At 52.9% G+C, this 25939-nt stretch overlaps 3 protein-coding genes across 17 annotated transcripts in view; 1 reads left to right on the top strand and 2 right to left on the bottom strand.

The window, feature by feature from the left end:
* Positions 1 to 6427, bottom strand: part of CLEC16A (C-type lectin domain containing 16A) — a 209475-nt gene extending 203048 nt beyond the window's left edge. For 6 of the 7 annotated variants that reach the window (XM_033840754.2, XM_073792306.1, XM_033840752.2 and 3 more), the window contains exon 1: positions 6181 to 6426. In XM_033840754.2, coding sequence (XP_033696645.1) covers positions 6181 to 6260 — 80 coding nt within the window. In that variant the 5' untranslated portion in view covers positions 6261 to 6426. Of the gene's footprint in view, positions 1 to 6180 lie in introns of all 7 variants that reach the window. The other variant, XR_012326118.1, reaches the window with a different exon arrangement.
* A 2051-nt stretch (positions 6428 to 8478) lies between these two features.
* DEXI (Dexi homolog) lies at positions 8479 to 22548 on the top strand. The gene is made up of 2 exons (XM_019928718.2): positions 8479 to 9416; positions 21074 to 22548. Exon 1 carries the CDS (start codon positions 8983 to 8985, stop codon positions 9268 to 9270), a length of 288 nt encoding a protein of 95 aa, XP_019784277.1. The 5' UTR covers positions 8479 to 8982; the 3' UTR covers positions 9271 to 9416; positions 21074 to 22548.
* A 357-nt stretch (positions 22549 to 22905) lies between these two features.
* Positions 22906 to 25939, bottom strand: part of CIITA (class II major histocompatibility complex transactivator) — a 48757-nt gene continuing 45723 nt past the window's right edge. For all 9 annotated transcript variants that reach the window (XM_033839279.2, XM_033839276.2, XM_073792310.1 and 6 more), the window contains one exon: positions 22906 to 25658. The gene's annotated coding sequence lies outside the window, so the exon portion shown is untranslated. The remainder of the gene's footprint in view (positions 25659 to 25939) is intronic.

Below are 25939 nucleotides of genomic sequence, written 5' to 3' on the forward strand. Positions count from 1 at the left end.
ACTTATTTCACAAGTTAAACCATTACAGTTAATAATAATTATGTCCACTTCAGAGACAGACATACTAAATTCAAATTCATACAAGTTTTATGACTTGTATCATGTCTCTTAGGATGCTCCCATTGGAAGATACTGAAACATGCGCAAGCTAGAGTGTGAGGAAGGATAGGGCCTAGGGGGACTGGAAATCCATTCCCCCAAAGCACACCCCCCAAATAACAACGTCTGGGGTGAGGGGACATGGAGCCTGTGTCTGTGTGGCCTCCTCAGCACCAGGGAAGACATCTCCCAGAGGGTCCTACTCTGTGTCCCGAAAACCTCCATTTGGTCAGGATCCAGCCCTCTGGCCAGCAGGACAAGGAGAAGCTCCCGGCAGGGTGGAGGCGGACTAGAAGACTAGCAAAAGGTGTTAAAGGCAGTGCTTCTCCTGATGAATCACCCCTGAAAGATGTCAAACTGGGCCAGCGAGTGAGGCCGGGACTGAGATGCTGAGGTGCCGGGGAGCCGGCAATCACGGCGAGATTGCCGTAGCAAGGCTTTCAGCCCTAGAAGAAGTCACAGCTCTGGCACAGGCGCGGTGCCCAAACTGGCAAGAGCTGTTAGGAACTGCTGTTAGGAAAAGTCAGGCCAGAACTCGCCTCTTTCATTCATCCTATGACGAATTCTTGTTGATCTTTCACTGCGTGCTAGGCCCTGTACTGGCATCTGACAATTTCCACGTGAACAAGCCACCCAGGCCTCTGTCCTCACAAAGCTTACATTCAAATCTGGGAGAAGGAAACAAACATATATTCAAGTAAGACCATTTCTGATAGCGAAAGGTCATGCCTGAGGAACCCTGGCCAGCTTCCTGGGGATCTAACTCACAGGTGGGATAAAGCTTGAAGAGCCCAGAGCACCCACCAGCTGGTCTAACTCTTTGGCGATGAGAGGACCTTATGATGACATGTTGAGTGAGACGGTGGGAGCAAGAACAGGAGAAGCTGCAGATGACAGTAAAACTTCTTGTTGGCTTAAGTCACCAGGGCAATTTTTATGAAAGAATTGTTTAGGTTTGTTTTGTTTTGTTCTGTTTTTTGTGGCCATGCAGCTTGTGGGATCTTAGTTCCCGGACCAGAGATTGAACCCGGGCCACCGCAGTGAAAGTGCTGAGTCCTAACCACTGGACTGCCAGGGAATTCCCAAGAATTGGTATTTTAAGGATACAGTTCGGCATCTGGAGACAGCACAGATGCAGACAGGTGAGGTGTGTGCAACAGTGAGTGAGAGAAGGACCATCAACGTGAAATGGCACAAGAAACACTCCTGGGTTACTGCAGGCACTACCCTCACGTACTATAAGACAGAAGCAGCCCCTGAGGGGACGCTCCTCCAATCCATTCTCCAAACTTCGGCCAGACCACAGCACACGGCTCCCCACTGTTCTCAGCCTAGTGTCCAAATTCCTACACAGAATTTACAAGGCCCAGTGGGACCTAGGCTCTGTGACCTCTCCCGCCTCATGGCTTTGCTCTCGGGCCCTACACACCCCCTTGCCCTGTGTCTCTCTCCTGCAGGCTTCTCAAACGCTGTTTCCTCTGCCTGCAGCATCCCCCCTTCCAGCCTGCCCCCTACTGCCTGTAACAACCACTCATCCTTTATGTCTCCATGTAAATGGGTGTCTGCCTACCAAGGATGCTCCTGGCTCCCCAGCTGGGGTTAGAGGGTCTTCATCTGTGCTCCCAAGCTTAGATGGGTGGGAACAGTCTGGAGTGCTCTGATGGCCTGGGGGAACTTTAGACTTGACATAATGGATGCGTCGTACTCACTATGAGTGATACGATGAATATGACACTCTAAGAAAATGAATCTGGCGATATTGTACCCCAAGCTCTAAAAATAATCAGTGCTATCTTAGGCAAAAGTTGAATATACCAAGAGTAGGTGAACGTCTGCCTGCTGGGTATACATTCCTCTTCTCCCTAATTTTCCTACGCTGAACCATCCCTTTCTCTCATTCTCTGTCCACTAGCTTGGAAGGAGCTGATGCCACCCTGACTCCAGGGAAGGGCCACTTAGAGTACCCCATGCCCCCCTGTCACAGTGACTAGCTCAGGGGCGGGCATGAGACCCCAGGCTTGTTCAATGGTGCTCATTTCTGGACTTCTGCTGGCAATATTAAGAAAAGAAGCTCTCTTTTTCCCAGGGGTTGCTAAGCTGATATGATGTAAGCCTGAAGCATGCTGAGAATGACACCAACCCAGAAGAAAGCGGAGACAAGAACTGGAAAGAAGCACATACAGACAGCTTCGTCTGAACACTGAGACGCAGCCATGGCTTAGCTAGGACAGCCTGCTCAGTGGCAAGAGCCAATCAGTTCCATTTGGGGCTTAAGGCAATTCCAGCTGGGCTTCTGTCACTTAAAACCAAGAATCTTGACCCATACACAAAGGCGATTAGAATTAAGGCAACAACACCAAGAACCTTGACCCATACACAAAGGCGATTAGATTTAAGGCAACAACACAACCCAACACCAAGAAAGTTCTAGCAGTTTGTGGACTCGCAGTCCCTAGTGAAGGTGATGCTTCAGTAGCAATCAGGCAATTCCATCAGTCAAGGTTTCCGCTTGTCAATGTCACAGCCTTGCCACTAGTCTGGGCAATAAACCACCCATGATGTGTAGCAAATGACCTCTTACTATTTCAATCTGCCTCAACTAAATCACTAACTCCATTCAGTAGACAGAGACCACAGTACACAGCTTTCTATTAATTAGCAAAAGTAAAACCCTGTCTTACAGCAAGATTCCTTTACAGTTTGAAAGCCAGGAATGTTATGAATAATGTGGTTCAAAAAGGGTTTCCAGCTGCCCGTACTATCTTCTCAGTTGTTCTGTAAATCTCAAACTGCTCTTAACAGTAAAGTCTATTTAGAAAAAAAAAAAAAGGAAGAGGGTTCTCAGATGCTTTGTGTGCCCCCCTCCCAAAACTGTCAATTCTAAATTCGTTTAAGTATCTTAATCTCTCCTCTCTACCCACACTGCCCTAGGTCAGGGTAACAGTGTATTAGGAACTGTCACTTGTCACTGGTAGAGTGACCAATTAGTACTGGCTGCCCAGGACTTTCCCAGTTTTAGCACTGAAAGTCCCACGTCCTGGGAAACCCTTTAGTCCCAGGTGCCCCGCAACAGTTGGTGGCTCTCTGTATCAGAGGAGGCCCAAGCCCTGTTCCACCTCCAGCCTTGTGTCCCATAACCACCAGCCCCACCTTGACACTCCACAGACCCCAGGGCCGTGTCCACACGGTGGCTCCTGCTCATCCTTGACAACTCTGCTCTGGTTGCCTCCCCCAGAGGGCTTCCAAGAAGGGTTCCCACAAAGCCCTGAACCTACGGTGATCCCAGCACTTGTCATACCACAGTCACTGGCTCTATGGCTATCTCCCCCACCAGCCGGCGAGCTCCCTCAGGGAACGGGCTGTTCTGTGCCCAAGCACTGGGGTGGGCACTAGCTGTTTATGGCACTCTTTCCCAAGTCGCTTTGGGATCTTCTAAGCCCCCCTCCAACACACAAATCGCCAGGTTCTTCAGGCTACAGTGTGGATTCAGCTGATCCACCAGATCCAGGGCAGGCAGCTCTGGTTTCCAAAAAGCACCCAACAGCCGTGTGACCTGAACAATGAACCTGGGCAGTTCCCAGGATACTTCAAAGGAACCTGAGAACCTTCACCATTCCCTGGCTGGGCAGAGGGCGAAGATGGCCATTGGGCAGTGAGACTCAGCCAAGTTGAAAGTCTTCCCAAACTGACTTTTAGGAAATTTTACTCAAAAAGACAGTGTAATGAGTGCAAACACTGAAGTCAAATCCTGGCTTTGACACTTTTCAGCTGTTGTCACCTTGGGCAAGTGACTGAACCTCTTTGGACCTTAATTTCCAGGCTAAGAAATAGAAACAATAATATTTCTGACAACTCCTAAGACTTATGAGGACTAAAGGAAATAACACACAGGAATTCCTTAACAAGCACCTGGCACCGAAATGCATTCAATAATTACTAAAGTAATTTAAAAGGGTTAGAATCAGGCAGAGTTAGGTGAGAGCTTGCAGGTACCTGGATGCTGGCAGCAGGCCCAATCTCCTTTAGATATCTCTCCTCCCCTTCTCGGCCTCATCCACCCACTCTCTAAATTCCTGAAATCTCTAAGCCTCTCCCTTTCCCGTCCAGCTGCCCTCCCATTTAAGATTCCTGTTTCCCTACACAGCCCCGTGCTTGCCCTAGGTCTCTCTCCTCCCCATGTCCTCTCTCATCACCACCCCCAAAAACCATTCCTTATTACATAATGATCCCTCCTGCCGCCCACTCTTTGAGACCCACAAACATTTATTAAACACCTGCTCCATGCTAGAAAGGACACAGCTGAGAATTACAGCACCCCTACCCCCAGCCAAATGAGAAGCCCCCATCTAACTTCCCTCCCACCAACACTTTCCAGGGGCCCCTGTCTTCCTCCTACTGTTCCCTGCCCGCCCTCTCCATCCTTCTTTCCCATTAGTAATCCTGAGAGCTCCTTCTGGAAATCAGCCAATTTCTTACCACCAAAGGTTTGCTTACTCCCCCACTCTCTCCCCCCACCCCTCAACACTGTATTTTCTTCCCTGAAGTCATTCCCTCTTCAAAGGTCTCTATTTTCCTTCACCTCCACCCCGCCCCCCCCGCTAAAATATCCTAGGCTCTGCCTGCATGCTCTGCACCTCTCCCCGATTCATTAATTTTTTTCATTCTTTAAGTATCTATTGAGCTCCTACTGTGTGAGAGGCTCAGAGCTAGATGCTGGGAATACAGCTTTGAGCAAAACAAGCCATCTCTGCCCTCCGGGAAGTACCAGTTTAGTAGCAAACAGAACAGCAGTAAAAAACAAAACAAAACAAAACAAAAACCCACACAGGATAATTGCAGATAGTGGAGATTAATCAAATGAATGAAATCTAACAGAAAGGAATTGAGGCAGGGGAGGCACTTTAGGTAGGGCGGTCTGGGAAGGCCTTGCCCAGCTGATAAACACTGCTACCATTATTGGCCACCATTATTGGCTACCATTATTGGCCATACAACTGTTATACAGTTGTATAACAGACACTGGATCGATCTCTTTCCACACACAATATTACTGAATCCTTGCACAATGTTCACCATTCCCATTTGCAGATGAGGAATCAGAGGCTCAGAGAGGTGAAACAATTTGTCCAAGGTCACAAAGCCATTAAATGGTGGAATCAGGATTTGAATGCCAGTCTAACTGCAAAGCCACTCTGTGTACTCCTGCTTCCCAGGACCACCTTTGCCACCTGCCTCCCTCGGAGCTCTACTTCTGACGCTTTAGACTCCCCTAAGAAACTACTTTGTTTTTTTGTTTGTTTGTTTGTTTTTTGCGGTACACGGGCCTCTCACTGTTGTGGCCTCTCCCGTTGCGGAGCACAGGCTCTGGACGGTCAGGCTCAGCGGCCATGGCTCACGGGCCCAGGCGCTCCGCGGCATGTGGGATCTTCCCGGACCGAGGCACGAACCCGTGTCCCCTGCATCGGCAGGCGGACTCTCAACCACTGCGCCACCAGGGAAGCCCACTAGTTTGTTTTTTAATTATTGTTCTTTATTGAACACTTGTAGAAGCTTCCAGCTTTACGTACATTCTCTGACCCTACCCTCAAAACAATCGTAGAAAGCAGGTGCTCTCACTATATCCATTTTACAACTGAGGAAACTGAGGCCTAAATTCATCCACTTAAGTTCAAACCCACATCTGTCTGACTCCAGGATCCAGACCTCTGAGCCGTAAGCTGTCCAGCCTAAGAAGTACCACCCCGGGGAAGCTTGGTGCCCATCATCCGGCCCCAGCAAGACCGAAGTCTGCATCCGTAAACCGAAATCTCATCCCCTTACTTTACAGATGGGGATACTGAGACTCTGAGAAGCGGAGCGACTTGCCCAAGGTCACAGAGAGGACCTACGGGGTCAGGGTTCGAACTCAGGCGCCCTATGTCCAGAGCCCTAGCGCTTAACCGCCGAACAGCCTTTTCCGAGCGCCTCTCTCGGCCCTCCGCCTCCGCTCTCACACTTCCCAGCGCCCCCGGCCAGGGGCTATGCGCCTCCATCCCCAAGTCCAGCCCCGCGGCCTCCCCCTTCTGCCCCCAGTACACTCACTTGAGGTGGTCCAAGGAGTGGATATTGCGGGAAGACTTGCCATGGCCCCCGCCCACCCAGCTCCGCGAGCGGCCAAACATGTCGGCGGCCCCGGCCAGTCGCTTGCCTCACGGTCTCATGCCCAAGCGGCCGAGCGGCCAGGCGCCCGCGGCGGCGGCACAAGCGGAGGAAGCAGCGGCTGAGGTGCTCGAGAGACTGCCAACCACCTTCCCCCCCGGCCCACAGTCCAGCACTGACATTCAGCCGGAACCGGCCCTTCGACCGCCGCGCTTTACGGCGCCGTCACGAGGAACGCTGGGAAATGCAGTTCGCCCGCGAGGCCCCCGCTGACAAGACTCTCCGAAGGAACTACAAGGCCCGGAGTGCATCACGCAACTTCAGGCCGGCGACCTTGGAAAAGAGGCGGAGCGAGAGGAGGACAGTCCGCAGTATCTTAGGGATAGGCGGGAATGGGAAACCTATGGGCGGAGCCCTGAGAAACGAATCCGTGAAGATTGGGGAATAAAAGTTACCACAATATTAACAATTATTACCTTTATGATAAGACTAAGAATAGCTGTTGCTTGCCGTATGCCGCGTGCCACTGCCCTAAGCGCTTTACATATATTGTTATTTAATTCTCACAACATCCCTGTGAGGTGGGTACTGCTATTATCCCCATTTTACCCAGGAGGAAACTGAATCACAGAGGGATTGATTTGTCCAAGGTCATACAGTTAATAAGCGGCAGACCCAAGGTTCAAACCCAGGCACCCTTATTTTTATGCCCCAACAAACGAAACTTCACAAAACCGGTAACGTCCTGGTTTGTCCTCACAGCCTTTTTCTTTTTCTACTTCAATTAAAAAATAAATATTGAAAGGCCTTCAAGCAACAATGTACCAAAACTGAATGTCCTGTGCTTTCAGAGCATTTCTCTGGTCTTCGCCGAAAATCCATGCCATTTCCAAAACAACCACACTTATAAAAATAAGGAAACACACAGCTTCCTACACCAGCCAAGAAGATGTATCTAAATTTCTCTCCTGTATCGGGAGTGGGAAGCTCCATGGAGGCGATACTGCCCTGTTCACCATTCATTCATCCATTCATTCATTTCTACACCTCACAGTTATCTAAGGTCTACTGTGTCCCATTAACTGTGCCCAGGACAGAATTGGGCTAAGGGTCAATATTCTCCCCAGTGCCTAGCACAAGGTTTGGCATATAATAAATGTTCAACAAATATTGTCAGAGTGAATAAGTGAATGAATGAAGATTTGTTTCACCTTCAGCAGTTGGAGGGTTAATGGTTTGCTGTGTAATTCACCTAAAGGGGCAAGAGACAGTCATGGAGAAAAAAGGGCAGGTTCTGGCCTCCAAACACACACAGGCCCAGCAGCTTCCAGGGTCCTCCTGTTTCTCTGGGCCTCAGTTTCCTCATCAGCAAAAATGAGTAACATACACTTCCCCATCTGGCTCCAATTAAACAATGCCTGTAGAGCACCCAGCTCAACGTGACCTGAGATTTAAAGGTCTGTGGACTCCTTTGGGAGCCACCTTGGGCAAAATCAGTCTCCTGAAGGACGTACAGGGGTTACCGCTGGGGAGGGGAATCAGCGAGTGGAAGAGACTCACTTTTCTGTGTACTTCTTGGTTGTTTGAATGTTTAACCACGTGCACTATTATTGTTTTAAAACGTGTTTTACAAAGTAAAAACAAGAAGCAACCCTAGTGCTGCAGGTCTGACCTGCCGGGAGTTTCTTTACTCAGGTGTCACGGAACCCTATTAGGCAGATTTCCATCTACCAAAATCCCCGGCCCGCCCCGCTGAGGGGGCAGACCTTCCAGCAGCCAGAATTTGGAGAGATGAAGGGGGCACTGATTGATCTTCCCCACCGTGGAAAATTGCCACTTTAGGAAAGGCCAAAATTTTCAAGGTAAGGTCCACCGCCCCGCCCCCCCGCCCCCTTTTTCAGCAGGTAAACTGAGTCCCAAAAAGGCGTGACGCCAGTACTCAAATCCAGCCGGGTGCTGATGAAGTTCGCGGTTACCTTCAGCTTTTGTAGCCTTAGGATACGTCTAGGTTTGAATTGCGTTCTGACTCTTTCCCCTCCCCCTACTCTGTCGCGGATTCGCAGAGCGAATTGGATTCCAGATCGGCCCTGAATCCGGAACTAGTAAAGCAACTCAGAAGCCAGCGGCTCTAGGGGCGGAGCGAGGCGGTACCCGCCCCCGGACGGCTCGGGCCAGTGAGCTCGGACGTTGGGCGAGCCAATGAGCGAGGGCAGGGGGCGATGGGCCAATGAGCGCAGGGCTGCTCCGGAGGCGGTGCTCGGAACGCTACCAGGAGGGCGACGCGGCGGTCGCAGCAATGGGTGCTGGGCTTTCGGGGGTGCGCATGGGGCTCGGAGAACGGCCGGGAGCGGCTGAAGAGACCGTCGCCGGGACTGGCCCTTGACGCTGAACTGCGGTGGGGTCCCCGCAGGCGCTGCGAGGGCCCTTGAGCGGGAGCGGGGAGCATCGGAGGAACCGGGCCGCTGCCGGCCACTTCAGGGGCCCGCCTGACCGTTGGGTGGATCGACAGTGCCGTGTGGGCACCTCTGGGGGTGGGGTGACCCTCCTGGCACGTTTCGGGGGCCGGGGCGCCTCCGCAGGGGCCGACGCACATCCCAGGGGGGGCACCGCCGGGGCCCAGCGCTGCCTCGGCCAGCCCCCGGGCGCCTCTGGATGGCTGAGCTGCCCTCTCGCCGGCCGCCCGGGCGCCGCAGCGGCTGAGCTCGCTGGGATCGCCGGGCCGCCGCCGCCCTCGCCGCCCCCTGCATGCCCGGCGCCCGGGTCGCGGCCCACCTGGACGCGCTGGGCCCCTTGGTCCCTTCCGTGCCGCCGCCCCTGCTGCCCTCTATGTTCTACGTGGGCCTGTTCTTCGTCAATGTGCTGATCCTATACTACGCCTTCCTCATGGAGTACATCGTCCTTAACGTGGGCCTCGTATTCCTGCCCGAGGACATGGACCAGGCGCTCGTGGACCTCGGCGTGCTCTCCGACCCCGGCTCGGGCCTCTACGATGCCGACTCGGAGCTCGACGTCTTCGATGGTTACTTGGAGTAGGCCTGGCTGCTGTCCCCCGCTCTCCCCACGACCCGCAACCCTCGGCCCGGACCGGAGCACGAACCATGCCGCCGCTGCTGTTTGAGGGCACCGTCTGGCCAGGGATGGGACTCCCAGGACGAGGCCCTCTTCGGCCTCCGAGGCCTGTAAGTGCCCTCTGCGCAGGATGAGGGCGGGTTGGGGCGCTGGCGAGGAAGAGGGAGGCATCCCAAGCCGGACACACACCCCTCCCCCAGGCTTCTGGTTTCTCCATCCACCTCTTCCAGGTCTGTTTGGATGCCAGGAATGGCTGGACTCTTCTTAGGACCTTAGTTAGGGCAGGAAAGCTTCCCCTTAGTGAAGGTGACATCTATTGAAGAAGGGAAGGGAGGCAGGACCTAAGTCGCTTCTTGGTTAGCTGTAGTACCAACTGTCAAAGCCTTTGCACCCAGATACATTTGAGACAGGCCTGTCAACTCCTCCCCCCATCCTTAACCTGTCTTGATGGTGACCTTGGCTTTTGGGGGATTCTCATTAGTCCTGGAAGGATAAAGACTTGCAGTGTTAAAAGAGGTTGGAAGCCAGGCACTGATCACCTTTGTCCTGTGGCCCCTTGGGGACTGGGTGGGGACTGAGAGCAAGGGCTCCAGGCTGATGCTGTGAGAGGAGAAACCTCCCTCAGCACAGAACCCTGTACTTCCTTTGGCATCGGCTGGGCTGCCGTTTTGGAGTCAGATTTCAGAGTGCCAGCAGCTCCAATCTTCAGGGGCTGCCAGTTTCGCAGGCTGCTTTCACAGACCAGGCCAGCGAGGGGGTTGGTGCTTGGGTGGCTTTGCCTGCAGTGTTTGCAAGGCAAACTCAAGGGGCTCTTGGGCTAGCGGAAGAAGGGACCACAGGATCATTGCACTGAGCTGTTAAAGTCCTGCCTCTGAGCTGCCACCAGGAAGCTGTATCCAGCCCCACCTTGTGTGTTTCTGGGAGGGAAATGAAGATCCAGAAAGGAGGAAGATTTGGCCAAAGTCACAGGAAGGAAGAGAGGCAGCTGGACTAGAGGAGAGAGGGCCTGGTGAGGGTTCATCGGACAGGAAGGAATTCCTCGGCTCAGCCCCTCAGCTGGACGGTGCTAGACACAGGTCCTGAGTGGCAGTGGCGGGGGGATACTGAGGTGGTGGGCAAGGGCTCCTTTTACCTTTTTTTGGCGGCCCAGCATGTGGGATGTGGGATCTTAGCTCCCTGACCAGGGATCGAACCCGTGCCCCCTGCAGTGGAAGCATGGAGTCTTAACCACTGGACCACCAGGGAAGTCACAAGGGCTCCTTTTGGAAGATGGACACTAATGTCACTCACCCCAAGCATGCTACGTTTACCCCCCTCTTCTTGCCTATCTTAGCCAAGATGACCATAGTCAGAGGGTGATGCAAGGCGGGCAGGACCCACTAGCAGTGTCAACCTGAGGGGCTGACAGTGAGATTTCTTTGAAGAAAGCTTCATTTGAGCTCAGGGAGACCTTAGCCAGGGCCAAGGGCCAGGTGTAGCATGTGTCAGCTGCTCTGCGTACCTAACCAGTTGGCCTGCCTGCCTGCCATCCATCCATCAATTTGTTCTTTTATTAAACAGATATTTACTGAGTACCTAATGTGCTTGGCGGGTGAACACAGTGAACAAGACAGACTCAGCACCAGCCCTCCTGGCACTTTGTGAGAAGAGGAGCAGGTTCCCAAACAAGGCAGTGAGATTTTTTGAGAGCTCTGAAGGCATGGCATCCTCTATTGTGTTCATTACTATTTCCTCGGCACTTAGAACAGCACCTGGCATCTAGTAGGTGCTCAATAAATGCCTCGGTAAGTGAAGCAGAAGACTAGAGATAGGCTGCTTCAGACAGGGGCTTCAGAGAAGGCCTCTCTGAGGAAATGACACCTTTGAGCTGAGCCCTAAATTGATGGAAGGAGCCACATGTAAAGATGTGGAGAAGGGCTTCCCTGGTGGCACAGTGGTTGAGAGTCCGCCTGCCGATGCAGGGGACACGGGTTCGTGCCCCGGTCCGGGAAGATCCCACATGCCGCAGAGCAGCTGGACCTGTGAGCCATGGCCGCTGAGCCTGCACGTCCGGAGCCTGTGCTCCGCAATGGGAGAGGCCACAACAGTGAGAGGCCCGTGTACCGCAAAAAAAAAAAAAAAAGTTGTGGAGAAAAGCTATCCAGGCAGAGGGACCCGCAGTGCCAAGTACGTGGAGGGGGAGGGGCAGGGGAGAGAGTTGGTTCTTCCAGCAACTGAAAGGAGGCCAGTGTGACAGGAGAGCAGCCCCAGGAGAAGTCAGTGAGGTGGGCAAGGCCAGATCATGCAGGACCTGGGAGGCCCGGCCACGAGTGATGGGAAGCCATCAGAAGGTTTTAGGCAGGGCATGAGACAATTCCAGTCCACATTTTGCAAAGAGAACTGGCGGTTGTGGGCAAGATGAGCCGTAGGGGCAAGTGCGGAAATAGGGAAGCCAGTTAGGAGCTGGTTAGTTGCTCAGGCCAGAGGTGATGCAGGCTTGGATGAGGCAAAGTTAGTGAAGGTGGAGAAACACACAGAGACCAAGAATACCTTTTGGAGGTAGAACCTATGGGGTCTGTTCAGAACCTGTACTGAGTATTGATCATACCACACCTGGTTCTAGACCTTTTGCATATTCACTCATTGGGTCATTCAGCAAACGTTAGCCCTGCTCTTCTGCCAGGCCCTGGGGATTCTAAGATGAATCCCTGCCCCCAAGCCAAGCTCTTGACTTTCAGTCAGTGTAACTTGGTGAAGAATGTCTTATTTTATCTCTTCACATCAACAGAAACACTTCCCCTTCCAAATGAAAACATTGGCATACTCTGAAACAAAAACTGAAGCCCAAATGCCTTGGCATACTTTGCAGCAAACGCTGTTTGAGCAGAAACACCAGGAAGTGTGTCTCAGGGACAATCTTGCAAAGCTCTCAAAGTGACAGTGCCTGACTCTGGCAGGTGGGGAGGCCTGGGGCTGTGGGAAATACTCGTCCCTCCTTGCTCAGTCCCAGGTCCAAGCCACCAGATTCGGGTGGGGGAGGGGTGGCTAGCAGCAGGAAAAGCCTGTGGGAAAGATTAAAGATGATCTGACTGCACCTCCTGTCCCGGCCCCTTTGCATAAGCAGAGGAACACTGGTAGTCAAATCTCGCTCCTTCTCGCTCTTTCTCACGTAGGCACTATCTGATGTTACACACAGGCCGATCCAGGAAACACTGACTAAGGGTGTGGGCACGCCAGGCACTGGGGACTGGGGTGATCTCAAGATGAAAGCTGCACTCATTTCACTCACTCTCGTTCTCTTTTCTCTTTTTTCCACATAATTCAGTTCCTCAAACCTTTGTTGAGCACCTATTTAAGGAGGCAGTATTAGGGTCATGATCAGGAGCAAAGTCCCTAGATTCAGATGACCTAGGTTCAAATCCCAATCCTTGTGACCTTGGGCATGCTACGTATCTCCCCATGTGTCAGATTCCTCTTCTATAAAGCGGGGATAATGAAAATCTACCTCGTTCTGAGGACTGAATGAGATAGATGTAAAGCTCTTAGACCGTACCGTGTATGTAAGTAATATATTAAAATTAACCACTATTATTGTTAACAGTCAGACATAATGGAAGGTGTGTACACTTAGTCCCTTGTGAATGTATAAACCTGCACGTACACTCATGAATGAATATTTATATGCCACAATGAGCAAAAGAGGACTAGCTGCCTGAGTGCTGGGTGGGTCCCGGTCGACCAGGACAGGCTTCCCACTCTGCCTTGCTGGCCTGGGACGCTCAAGAGACCTTTGCCACTGCCCTGTGGTCTCTAAAGGCCACCAGGCCTGGAACCCAGGAAAGCTGCGGCTCTGTGGTCTTCCTAGAGTGTTCATCGTTGCCCAGGAGCAGGGAGTGGGGATCAGGAGCTCCCACCTTCTCCGGGGAAAGGACCACTGGCCCAGGAGCTGGGGAGAGTCCTCACTTCCCAGTGGTTCCAGTGTGGAGGCAGCTCAGCTGGATTGATTTGTCCTGATGAAAGCAGCTGGTGCCTGCCAGCCCTCTCTTGCCACGGAGGGAGGGCTTTGGGAGAGGAACCTCTCTGTGCTGGAAATGGAGAGACTGGAAAGCGTTGCCACAGTCAGCGTCGCCTGGTGGAGGCCAGATTTGGAGCTAAGGGTAACCAGACTAGTCTACTTATTACAGGGTTTCCCTGGTGTCAGTGTCCCGACTGGGCGCTACAGCTGCTCCTTCCTGATCTGCCTGCCCTGGTCCCTTGGTGCCAATCTGTGGCCTGTGCCATCAGCCGAACACCCAGGTTCGGCATATGGCTTCCCTGCTCAGAAACCCAAACCTCCCTTGGGGACAGTGGAGCTCCGGAGGGGTGGGGTCAGGGGAGCCAGGTGGGAGGCTGTGGCTGTCGTCCAGGTGAGAGACAGGGTGGTAACGAGGGGAGGCATGTGCACCCCCTGTCCCAGCCGGCTCTCCACCTCTGTCCTGACGTGAGGCTGCCTTGGAAGTGTGCTGGCTGCCCCTTTGGACAGGAGGAGACCCCAATCTGTGTCTCAAGACAACTGAGATGCCAGGGCTCCTGCTCCCTTGTGCCTGAGTTATGCGAACTGGAGACTTCATCCAAGGCAAACCCTCACAGCCCTTGCATCTGTTTTACTGAACGAAGAAATTAAGGGCTCCTATCAACCTGACCGTTTGTATTCCTGGTTTATCTGCTGTTGTCCGCCCCCTCCCCACCCCGGGACTCCTGAAAGCATAGTTTGCTTTTGGGAAACCAAGATCACAATAAAAGGGACAGGAATCCTCATCCCCATCTCTCAAATAAAGGAACTGAGTCTCAGAAAGGGTGAGGGTCCAGGGGTACAAAGTGAGTAAGACAGCGGAGCCTTCTGACCGAGTGCTGACCGAGGGTGCAGGGGGCCTCCAGAGGGGGACTCCCAACCTCCGTCCTTGGAACACCACTCACCTGGCTCTACCAGGCCTGCCTCATATGTACTCTCACTCCTTTTTCTGAGGTTTTTTTTAAACTTTATTTTGAGATAATTTCATAATTACACAAAAGTTGCAAAGAATTCCCTTATACACTTCACAAAAAATGCACCAATTGCATCAATTCACATTTGCCACGTTCGCTCATGTATGCAAAATGCTCACTCTGTGTGTACATGTGTATATATTTTTCTGAACCATTTTTGAAAATGGATTGCAGACATGTTCCTTTTCTCCTAAATATTTCAGTGTGTATTTCCTTAGAACAAGGACATTCACTTACATAATCACAATACAACTGTCAAAATCGGCAAATGTAACATTGATACAATTGTATGACCAATCTAAGCTATGACCATTCAGATTGCATCAATTGTCCCAATAGTGGCCTTTCACAATAAAAAGGGATGGGTGGGGGCGGGGGGCAGCTGAGGTACAGGATCCAACCCCAGATCACGCTTTGTATCACTTGTCACATCGCTTGTGCCGTCTTCAGTCTGAACGGTCCCTCAGTCTGTGTATCTTTCATGACTGACATTTTTGAAGAGTACAAGTCTGGTGTTTTTTTATTTTTTTTGTTTATTTTTTGGGTGTGCTGCGCGGCATGTGGGATCTTAGTTCCCCGACCAGGGATCGAACCTGTGCCCTCTGCGGTGGAAGCACAGAGTCTTAACCACTGGACTGCCAGGGAAGTCCAAGAGTACAAGTCTGGTATTTTGTAGATTTTCTCTCAGTTTGGGTTTGTCTGATGTTTACTCTTGAGATTAGATTCGGATGGTGCATTTTTGGCAGGAATACCACAGAGAAGTGAGAGTGTGTCCTGAGTGCATCGTATTGGGGGACACGTGATGTCTGTCATCACTCATTACTGGTGATGTTAATGCTGACCACTTGGCTAAGGTCTTGTCTGCCAGCTCTCTCCACTGCAAAGTTACTGTTCTTCCCTTTATAGTTTAAGTACACTCGTTTTAGTGCTTCCTTTTTTTAAAAATCTACTTTTTGTGTGTGAATTTATTTTTAAAAGAATGTTTATGTCACTGAAAAGAGACAACCAGCATCACTTGGCATGGATAAAAATACTAAGTGCCAAAGTCATTAACTTCTGGCCAATTACTGAAGCCAGCTAAAGGCACAGGGCCCCTGGTTCTTCGTTAAAAAGTCAGGTTAGCAACTGTCACATGATAAACTCCGGCACCAAAGTGAAACTTTCTTGTCCAAGTAATCATAAAGATTGGCTAAGAACCGAAGAAAAGCCAATCACTAGCTCACTGGGTGTGTCTCAGTGTTATCTCAGGCCATCTCCATGTACCCCCTAAGACTGGTGCTTCGAGGCTTTGAAGTCAGACAGACTTGGGTTTAAATCCCAGCTCCACCAACACCTTGGACGAGTGACTTCACCTCCCCAAGCCTCAGTTTCCTTCTCTGTAAAATGGGGAGGATAGTAGTTAGTACCTGCTGAAGGGCTCATGCACATTAGATGAGATGCTGATGGTCGTGTAGTTGGTTCTTAATGATGCCATCAGTGTTGGTGGCGTGTCACACCCAGAGGAGGCTTGGCCCGGGAAGCCTTCCCCTTTCTCAGGCCCCCTTCCTCTGTGTGAGGGCCAGTTACCAAGGAGGGTGTGTCTGTGTGGGCAGCCTTCGAAGGAGCCCGAGGGCCGTGATAACTGGTGCCTGGGAGCCCAGGTGATGCTGGTGCCTTCATAGTTGTCAGGCCCCAAGCCTGGGGGTGGCTGGGAGCAGGTTCCAGTTTCAGTCACCCCCAAAGGGGTAGGCTCCATTCCTGGGAATCCTTCCTGACAGGGGGCTTAGCTTCCCCTGAGCGTCACCCCATGAAGCAGGCAGCACAGCACTCATTAGCTCCATTAGACAGGGCCGAAAACTGAGGCTAGGGGAGGTTCAGGGACTTGCCCTAGATACCAGGCTGTGAGGTGGACGAGCGGGGCCTCCTGGCCACATTCCCAGTGCTTCCCTCAGTGAGGTCCTCAGGCGTCCTCAGGTCACAGGCATCCCCGGGAGGCAGTGAATACACCAAAGCCTAGTGTGACCCACCTGTCGGTGTCCTGCCCCCTCTTGGGCACTTGCTACCTTTCCCTTTTGAGCAGAGAAACCAGGCCCAGGCTCCCTTTTTGCAGGCCAGGGGTATCTGGCTAGAGTTAATGGTTTCATTTTCATCATTTGTTTTTAGTGTTGCTTTCTGTTTATGATAAATGATACTTTTTTATTCATGATAGTGACATAAAGATTCCTTTGAAAATTTTGGAGTTTGAGGAAAAAAGTGCCTTGACTTAAAATACTAAATAAATAGGAGTCCAGGTGGTTCTTGGCTGTGACAGGACTCAGGAAGGTGTTGGGCAGATGCTGCCCTTCAGAAGGCCTCACTGAGTCTGGGGTGCAGGCCAGCTGGAGACACGTACTGGAACAAGAATCTTCACAGAACCCACGGCTGAGGAACACCAACAGCTGACATATAATCCAGAAACTCTGGAGAAACTGGCCTGGACACTGGCTTCCATCAGGAACCTGGACCCAGGCAGACAGGCAGGATCTCCTTTCCCACCCCTTCAGGCCACGCGCTCGTCAACCGGACAAGGCAGAGGCCTTCCTGTTGCGTGGCCCGGCGCTGAGACGGCAATGGAGACAGTGGGCAAATCATATCTGGGTGACATCTGTCTTTAGCCACTTTAATTGGCTGGTTGGTACGCTGAGAAAGAGGAATAGCCATGGGCGTCCAGCTGGCAAGGTCTTTGGAGGAGGAAAGGGCTGCCCCTTTCAGAAGGCCCCCTGCACCGAGGAGACCCCCCGCCCCTGCCCTGTGTGTTTTCTAGGTGGGGACACGGAGGGGAGGGGCCGTGTGTACTGGGTATTGCAGGCATTCCACCAACACAATTTCATATAATCCTCGTAACAAACAGCCAGATGAGGTAGGCATTGTTTCAGGTGGGGGCACAGCTCCAGGGAGACTAGGTGACTTGCCTGAGGTCACACAGCTAGGAAGGGGCAGAGCCAGAATGACTCGAGATGGGCCAATTCCAGACCTTGCCCTGGCTACCCCATGGGAGCAGGACAGTGGGACGGCCCAACTGCAAAAAGAATCCTCTTCCAGCAGGTCCAGAGCATCATCCCACCAGCACCTTTAAGACACAAGGTCATTTTCTCCCTTAAGCCAAACCAAACTAGGCAGCATCTCCACAGGGGTATCCAGCTGAGACATTGCTTCTTAAAATGGATCAAGTGCCCAGCTGTCATTCTGATGACAAACCAGTCAGCCAGCCACTCCTTCTGTCCAGCTCTGGGGAGTGGCCTGGAATGAAAGGTTACAGTTTCAGAAAGAAAGAAAAACAGCCAAAGCCAATAGCTGGTGAATCATGCTCTAAGGATGTTAGGAGGTTGGAGAAGCCAGTGCCTGGACTCTTAAGCTGCAGCCTCAGGGTGCTTCTCAGCCCGGGGCTTCTGATGCCCAAGGAAAGAGATGAACTAGATGCTGAGAGGAACTGAGATAGACGTGACGTCAGACCACAGAGGTTCAAACCCTGGCTCTGCCGTGAGTTTTTGAGCTGTGTGACGTTGCTCAGTCACAAGCGTAACCTCTCTGAGCCCCATCTGAAATTCAGGGATGATAGTCCTCCTTGGCCCCGCCTCCTAGGGTTGTTTTGAGGAATAAACGAGCTAAGCCATGAGTTAAAGCAGATAGTACAAGGTAAGCACAGGTACTTGATAAATGTCAGCTGGTTTGCTATGAGACCAGACCTGTAATCAAAGGAGCAAAGGGATTGACCTTTAACAGCCATGGTGTGTAGCACAGAGGAGAGGACCCAGGACATCCTCCAGCCACAGATACAGAGGCCTGGGGCCACATCTCTGTCCTCAGTGTGCTGTGTGGCTTAGGGCAGGTCACCACCCTCTCTGGGCCCCTTCATTTTCTGTGGAGTGACCAGCTCAGATCAGGGTCTCCTAAACCTCATATGACACCATCAACAATTTCTGCTCTATCTGCTCGTTGCCTGAACAGTTACTTATGCAGTTATTGTCTTTAAACCGGAGGCTTTTTTTAAAGTGAAATTAATGATGTGGAAAAAGAGGAACTTTATAGTATTACTATCAAAAATGGAAAACTGGCATCATTCGCCATAAATAGAGGTGACCCTACAGATAAACAATGAGAACGAGAGGGCGTTAGTGAATTCCAGCTGGAACCGGCACCTGCAAGGCTCTGCACCTGTTCCCATCGGAGGTTAGCACGTGTGACAGAGTCACGCCAGCCAGACTGACGCTTGCCTGGGACTCAATGCTGTTTGCTATCACGAGCGTTGGGAGGGGAGTGAGTCCCTGTTCCAAGGGGTGGTCCCATGTTCTCTAACAGCCCTTTCGCCCAAGTCTGAGATGAGCTCAAGTACCATCCCATGCCTTGGGGAGTGCGCAGTGAGCCCTGGTAATGCTGTATCGGAATAAACAGTTCTGCTCCAGTTTCCTGGATGCCAGTGCTCTCGGCAGCACCACTGCTGACCCCAACAGGGAACTCCAGAGTCTCCTTGGAGGAGGGAGGTCAGCCAAAGGTGGGCTCCTGGCAGGACAGGAGGGGAACCCACGAACAACTTTCTGGAGGGCCGAGCTCTCTGATGCTCTGGTTTAGCCCCGGCTTCCCCTCCCGCCTACCAGGTCCAGTGGGGAGACCGGATGGGGCCCGAGGATGAGAGGACTTGCGTGTGTCATCAGTGGGAGCCGAGGAAGATCTCTGAGCAGTGGAAGGGCACGTTCCTGGCTGACACTAGGGATGAATCTGGCAGAGGACGCAAGAAACTTGGCCGATTTGGCCCCTGCTCACCTCTCCAGCCATGTCTCCCCCATGGCCAGCCTTCAACCCCTTACTCTCCACCCCAAACCAAACTACAGGAGGTTCCAGGACCTGATCACCAGCCCTCCCTCTACCTGGCATGTCCTTCGTGCACAGCCTTCCCCAGACTCTGGGCTCCATCCGTCTCCTGTGCTTCTTTCCAGCGTCAGTGCGTTAACTTGGGCTAAAATTGCTCACTAGATTGTGTGTCAAAGGCAGAGGCTGCACTCATCTTAGGGTCCCCAGTGCTCAGCTCAGGACATGGCACACAGGAGGTATGAGATTATGTAGTGTTTAAGATCTCCAGCAGGACAAAGCCCTGGAGAGCTGAGCATCCTTAGACAAGTTTCTTACCCTCTCTGAACCTTAGTGTCTTCATCTGTAAAATGGAATCATTATAGTACCTAACTCCTGGGGTGTTGGGAGGGTTGAACGAAATGGCCTTTGTAATGCTCCATCTCAGGCATGCTCTCCGGGGAGCAGACCCTGGGACGAGGGTTCAAGTGAAAATTGTTTACTTGGGAGGTGATCCCAGGAACTACTGGTGGGGAGGGGGGCAGTGAGACAGGGAAGGGATGTGTCGTCTAGCAGGTTACCACCGCAGCCCTGGGCTCAGTCCTGCTCAGGAGCTCTGGGAACCAGTGTAGATGGAGAATATGCCTCAGAGTCATCCCAGCTGCTGGGTGAGAGAGCTGGGGTATTGATCCACCAGCTTTCTGGCCGTTACTGGTTGGAAGGCAGCTGTGGGAAGCTCTGCCTGCCCTTGCAGCCTGGGGCCCAAGCAGGCTCTAGAGGTGGAGAGGCCTCAGGCAAGGAGGGGTGTCCCTGCAGGTGGAAGCTGCCAGGTCAGTCGGCCTCGGGAGGGTGAGTGGAGGAAACGGGGTGAGGCACCCGTGCTCTGCCTAGGGCTCGTGGCACACAGTAAAAGCTCAGGAAGTGGCAGCTGCCCTGACTGTGATTGTCTGCATCGCTGTCACTAGTCCACCGCCAGCCCTGCTTGTCACAGTTATGCAGCTTTGGCTTCTCTGAACCTCTGTTTCTTAGCCTATAAAATGGGGAGATTCATGGTTCTCAGTGGAAGCAGTTCTGCCCCATTGGGTGGCCCCTGGAAATGGGGTGAGGGGACATTTTTAGTTGTCACAGGGACTGGGAATGCTACTGGCACTTAGCAGTCAGCGACCAGGGATGCTGCTAAGCCTCCTGCAGTGCCCCGAACGGGTCCTCCCCCGCCCCCACCTCATCAGAGGATTGTCCTGCCCCCAATAGCAGCAGCGCCTGATGAACAGTAATACACGCTGTGTTTAATGTATACGTTTTATCTGATGCTCGATGACATTTGCGGAAGTAGGCTGAGCTGGCAGAGGTGAGGCTCAGAACTGGGGCGGGACTTGTGGAGGCTGTAGGGAGGGTGGGCGTGGGAATACGAGATGCTGCAAACATATTAGCACCCGGCTGGACCTAGAGAGAGAAAGGGACAGTAAGTGAGGACGTGCGGGGAGCCAGGCGCTGGGGATGATGCCGCGTCCTGGGAGAACGAGCCAAGTGGGGCTGCTGAGTAGCTTGGCTGTGGCCACAGCCTTCCTGTAGGCTGCGAAGCATCTTCCGGGCAAGGTGGGAGCTGCCGCCAAGCCCTGCCCACTCGCCAGAGCTGACTCAGCTGCCCTAGAGCTCAAGTAAGCCAGCAGACCCCGGGTGACCCTGGAGCAGGCTGCCCTCCTTTGTCAGGTCCCAGGATCCCCCTCCTGGGGATTATCTCCCAAGATAGTGACAGTCCTTCCTCTCCCAGGTGAAACTGCACCGCTTCTCCAGCCTAGGGTCCTTAGAAATCGGACACACTCATAAAAATTTTTTAATAAAAAATTATAGGACCTCACCCCCAGCCTGAAGTTTCTGGTGGTTCCCCAAATTCGAGCCTCCAGTTGGGTGGTGGGGCGGCGCTTCTGTGCTGGTAACGCCCCTCTGTCCCTCTTGTTAGGCCTGCTCCCCTCGAAAGCCCTGTGCCAACAGAGAGGTGCCCGTCCAGACCCAGGATGGTGGGACAGAGAGATTGAGACTGGGTGCCGAGGTCCGGAAGGCACGCGCCCCTGCCCAAAGGGTAAGGCAGAGGCGCCCGGAGACCTTGCCCGCCTGCAGCGTCGCGCAAACGGCCTTGCCTTGGCTTCCGAGCTTTCGCCGTTGCAATGGATGTTTACAGGAACCCAGCCAGAGTCTGCCTCCCTGCTCTTCACCCCCGGCTGCATCTGCTTCTCCCACTTAATCTTCGGAGCGGACACTTCACACACAAAAGCGACTCCCAGCTCTGTTTGGTGCCAGTGGAGCTCTAAGCCCAACGGGGTTTGGCCCGAGGCCGGGCTTAGATGCAGCCATTGTTTCAGAGAGTGACTCAGAGGAAAAGAAGAACACCTGGGGGACCGAGGGTGGGGTTTTGACTCATTCATTTCAAATTGTTTGCTCTCCATCAAGTTGCCAGAACTGATACATTGCACCGGGGACAGTGCTCCTCCAGCCAGAAATATTTTTCGAAAATGTGAGTGGTATGAATACTTGACTTCGATAAACCTGTAAAAGCAATACTTAGGAGGCTAACTTCTTTCAATTAAAAAAATGTATGCAACTCCAACCCCTGGGGCCCTGCGGGGGTGGGGGGTGTTTGTTTTGTTCTTTTCCTTTGAGATTCCGGAAAGGAGTCCTTATGGAGAACCTCACGGTTGAGAAAGGGCAGAAGGGTCAGGGCCTCCCCAGTTGGAGATCCAGTGGGGTTTGGAGAGTCTGTCCAAGCTGCGTTGGTGTCGGAGTCCCAACCCGGCCCCCTCCCGGCTTCCACGAGCCTGACAAGCAAGGGCCCACCTTGGTTGTGGAGGGAAAGTCCTGGTGGCCAAGCTGAAAATCAGGCCTGAATCCCAGAGCAGTCGGAGGTGGGGATCCCCTGTGCTGGGCACATGGTAGATCTCCCCTAAAGATGAGGGGAGTGGGCGGGTGAGGGAAGGAGCAAACGAACGACTGAAGTTGGGTCCACGTGCAGTAATTCTCCCCGTTTGCAGAACAGCTGATGCTTTTCAAAGTACCTTCACGTATATACTGTGTTGAACAAGGAATGGGTGGTCAGCTCCATTCTACAGGTGAGGAGACCAAAGTGTGGGAGAGGAAAGGTCCAGCAGAACTCAAGAGAAGGCAGTTACATACCACCTGTCTTCATGTGATTCTAAGAAGGGTTGCTAAGGAATGTGAACTGGAAGACATTCAAGACAAAGGGGAGCAGGAGAAGGGAGACATTTCTTTGGGAGAGAGGCCTGAGGGGAAAGGCAAGGGCTTAAAAGGTGCATGGCCTTGAAGTCCACTGAACGTGGAATCATGCCGTCAATGGACAGTGTGTCTCCAGACGTCAGCTGCCTTGATTCCTCTGGGCCTCCCTTCTCCCACCCAGCAAATGGGGAGCAATTCCAGCATTTGCCTGCAATTCCGGTGCCTATGCCTGCAGAGTGACCCTCCAGAGAAGTCAGAAGTGGAGTTTGTATCTTGACTCCCTCTTTTACAGGAGTGTGACCTTAGGCAAGTCACATCTGTGAAGTGGGGACAGTCATTTACCCACCTCATAAGATGAGTTTGTGTTAATGACAAAGGTGCCCCTCTGGGCAGACACTGCTCCACACCAGGACTCACAGCTTGGCAAGCAGAGCCCAGACTGGATTGCAGACCCCATTTGCTCCCATGTCCAGGCGCCTTGTGCACTGCACAGACTGCCCAACCACACCCGACAGCCCTGCCCAGGGAGTTTTTTAAACTTACTAGAATGCAAGCTTTAACAGAGCAGCGACCTTGAGCATTTTATTGAGTACACCACGGTGTCACTATATATTTGTGGCATGAATACAGCAAATAAAGAAAGCAAAGTTGTGGTGAGAATTATTCGTTCATTCCACAAACATTTATTGAGCCCTTACTATGTGCAGGCCCCTTGCTGGGTGCAGAGGGTGCCTCTGCACAGCAGTGAACAAACAGGTTACCTGCGCTCTTGGAGCTCACATCCTAGGACTAGAGCAGACAACACAACAAATAAGTGTGAAAAAGATAAACTAGTGACGGGATAGGCCGGGGGAGGGGTGTCTGCAGCTGTCCTTTAAACTGAGTCCTGCAGGCCATGTGCAGAGCTGGGAAAACATTCCAGGCAGAGGTGAGAATGAAACACACGGATGTGTGTAATAATGACAGCCCACACGTAGGGAACTGGATGCCAGGCTCTTGTTCTCAGCATATTTGCTCATTGAATCTCCACGTAACCCCATGAAGAAGGTACTGTGATTATGCCCATTTTACACATGAGGAGACCGAGGCACAGAGAAGTAATTTGCACAAGTGAGTGGTGAGCTGGACACTGAGCCCAAGCAGTCTAGCTCTAGAGTCTGAGATGCCTGACCCTACGCCGTGGTCCCTCTTGGTAGGGGGGAGGGGCTCAGCACTTTGGCACAAAGTAATAATACGTGCTAACGTTTATTGAGCACTTACTGTGTCCCCTGTGCTGTGATAAGCACTTTACATGTATCAACTCATTTAATAAGTGGTAGCTATCATTTAAAGTCATTACTATGAATAATTACAGCCTCTGACCTCATTGTATCACCTCTGAACAGACCAAAAGCAGTGGGGACAGTTGTGCCCACCCCGCCTGGCTGAAGGGTGCCGCAGATGCCTGGATCAGGAGGAGACTGTCTTCCTGTGGCTGCACAAGTGGGAGTTCCGTGGACTCTACAAGGTCCACAAATGCAGGCACACCCTGAGGGGTGATGGCCCAGCTACAAGGCCTGATGCCCTTAGCCACTGGACCAAGGCGGAAGGCACTACCTTTCTGCGAGGATTGCCAGCGGGGCAGCGGGGTCAGAATCCCTCTGACCCTCCCAACCCCCAACACCCACTTACTGGGAAGAGGAGGAGAGTTTGAGGAACCAGGCATCAGGGCTGGTGCACTGGAGCACAGACAGCTCCCACAGCCACCAGCAGAGGGCCAAGTTGTCCCAAATCAGGGCTTCTGACCGAGCCAGCCGTGCCCCAGTGGAAAACAACAACAGGCGACCTGGCAGCTCTCAGCGTAGACAGCAAAGCTGCCAAGTCCCTTCCAGGCTTGCTGTGGCCAGGGCCGGATTCCAGCTCAGCTAAGAAGCGACTCCCAGGGTAGAGCAGAGGATCCGAGACAGAGGAAAACACTCTGCAAGGCTCACGGTGCTTCAGCCTTGCTGACCCCCAGATAATGAATTTTCCAATGAATGGTAGGAAGCCATAGAGAAAATCCTTTCCCGAAAGACAGGACTTGAGCCGAAGTGGACTCTGCTGTGTGTGTTGGGCTGAGGGGGGTGGGGAGGGCAAGAGAGCAAGGGCCTCCGTCAACTCGCCGTAGAATATGGCAGAAGTGATGCTGTGTGACAGCTTCTAGGGCTGGGTTACAGAAAGGGCAGGGCTGTTCCCCATGGTCTCCATCTCCTCTGCCCCCGCAACGTCTCTTCCTCTTGGGGTGATCACCCTTCAACGCAGCCACCATGCTGTGAGGAAGCCCAAACTCGCCCACAGGGAGAGTCCCCCTGCCACTTCCTTAGGGGAACCAAGGCCCCCGGCCGCTGGGCAGCATCGGGTGCCAGACATATGCGTGACTGAGCCTCCAGACAACCTCAGCCGACACTGAGTGGGGCAGAGACGTGCTGTCCCCGCCAAGCCCTGCCCAGAGACAGGTGTGTGAGCAGAATAAGTGTGTGCTGTCGTAAGCCACTGCGTTTGGGGGCGGTTTGTGACGCATTAGCTAGCCGGAAGAGTGGGCATCCAAGATGGTAAGCACGGTATAACTCAAACACAGGACCTGCCCGTGGGATTAAATGAGCCATTTATCATGTAGTGAAAAAAGACACAGGAAATGAAGGCAAAAAGGTAGACGTGGTTCCAGTCCATCGCCCCTGCCCTCCTCTGTTAGTGTACCATCAGCTCTTTTCCTGCTAAGGTCCAGTGTGTCTGGCCAGGCCTAGATTTGGCCTCGGCAAACAAAGTTATTGCAAACCAGTGAGTCCCAGAGACAGAAGGCAGTTGCTGTAGAATCCCAGCCGGTCATGGTTTGGGAGGTCAGCAGGCAGGGGATGGTCGCTGGTATCCTCAGAGCTTGCCCTTTAGGAGAGCAGCGTGGAGCAGTGCTTTCTCCCCAGGCCGGCAGGGACCTGAGCAGCTGGGGATGTGGCCGCTTCATCCCTCTCTCTGGCCTGGCCACAGCTGTCTGCAGTGTCCTGCAGGGAATGCCTCAGGGCTCTTGGGTGCACAGCACCTGCCACCAGGCACTGGCCCATCTGCCAGGGCTGCAGTGGCTGAGCAGGGCTGACATCAACCTGCTCTCCGAAGGAGCCTAGGGCCGGGCCTGGGTCTGTTCGCAGAACAGGCCATGGGTCCTTTCCGCAGCTGGGCGGGGGCCGACTCTGAGCCACCAGGGCTGGGCACCAGGACGCCGAGGCTCATGGGAGACAGCCCAAGAAGAGTTGTGTCCATAAATAACCAGGTCAGGGTCCAGCATGTCAGTGTCCTCGGAGAACATGCTGTGAGAGGTCAGGATGGGTGGAGATCAGGAAGTTTTAGGACAGGGCAGTTTAACACATGGGTAAAGTGCGGTCGAGATTGGGGATGGGAGGGATGGGAGGAATGGAGGAGGGGGATGTCCCAGGTCGGGGGAGCATGGAAGTGAGGGGACAGTCATCGGCACAGAGAGAGGCAGGAAACTGGTAGAGCAAATTCCTATGAAAACAATGCCAGGCATCGGGGGCAGCCGACAGGTTGAAACAGCAGCCGAGGCTGGGGAGTCCTCGAAGGCAGACCTTCC

This window comes from Tursiops truncatus, chromosome 15 (assembly GCF_011762595.2).
Source record: "Tursiops truncatus isolate mTurTru1 chromosome 15, mTurTru1.mat.Y, whole genome shotgun sequence".
Taxonomy (NCBI): Eukaryota; Metazoa; Chordata; class Mammalia; order Artiodactyla; family Delphinidae; genus Tursiops; species Tursiops truncatus.

Bases quoted from the DNA above. Each gene is read 5' to 3' on its own strand.
- DEXI (XM_019928718.2), top strand. From the start codon at position 8,983: ATGCCCGGCGCCCGGGTCGCGGCCCACCTGGACGCGCTGGGCCCCTTG.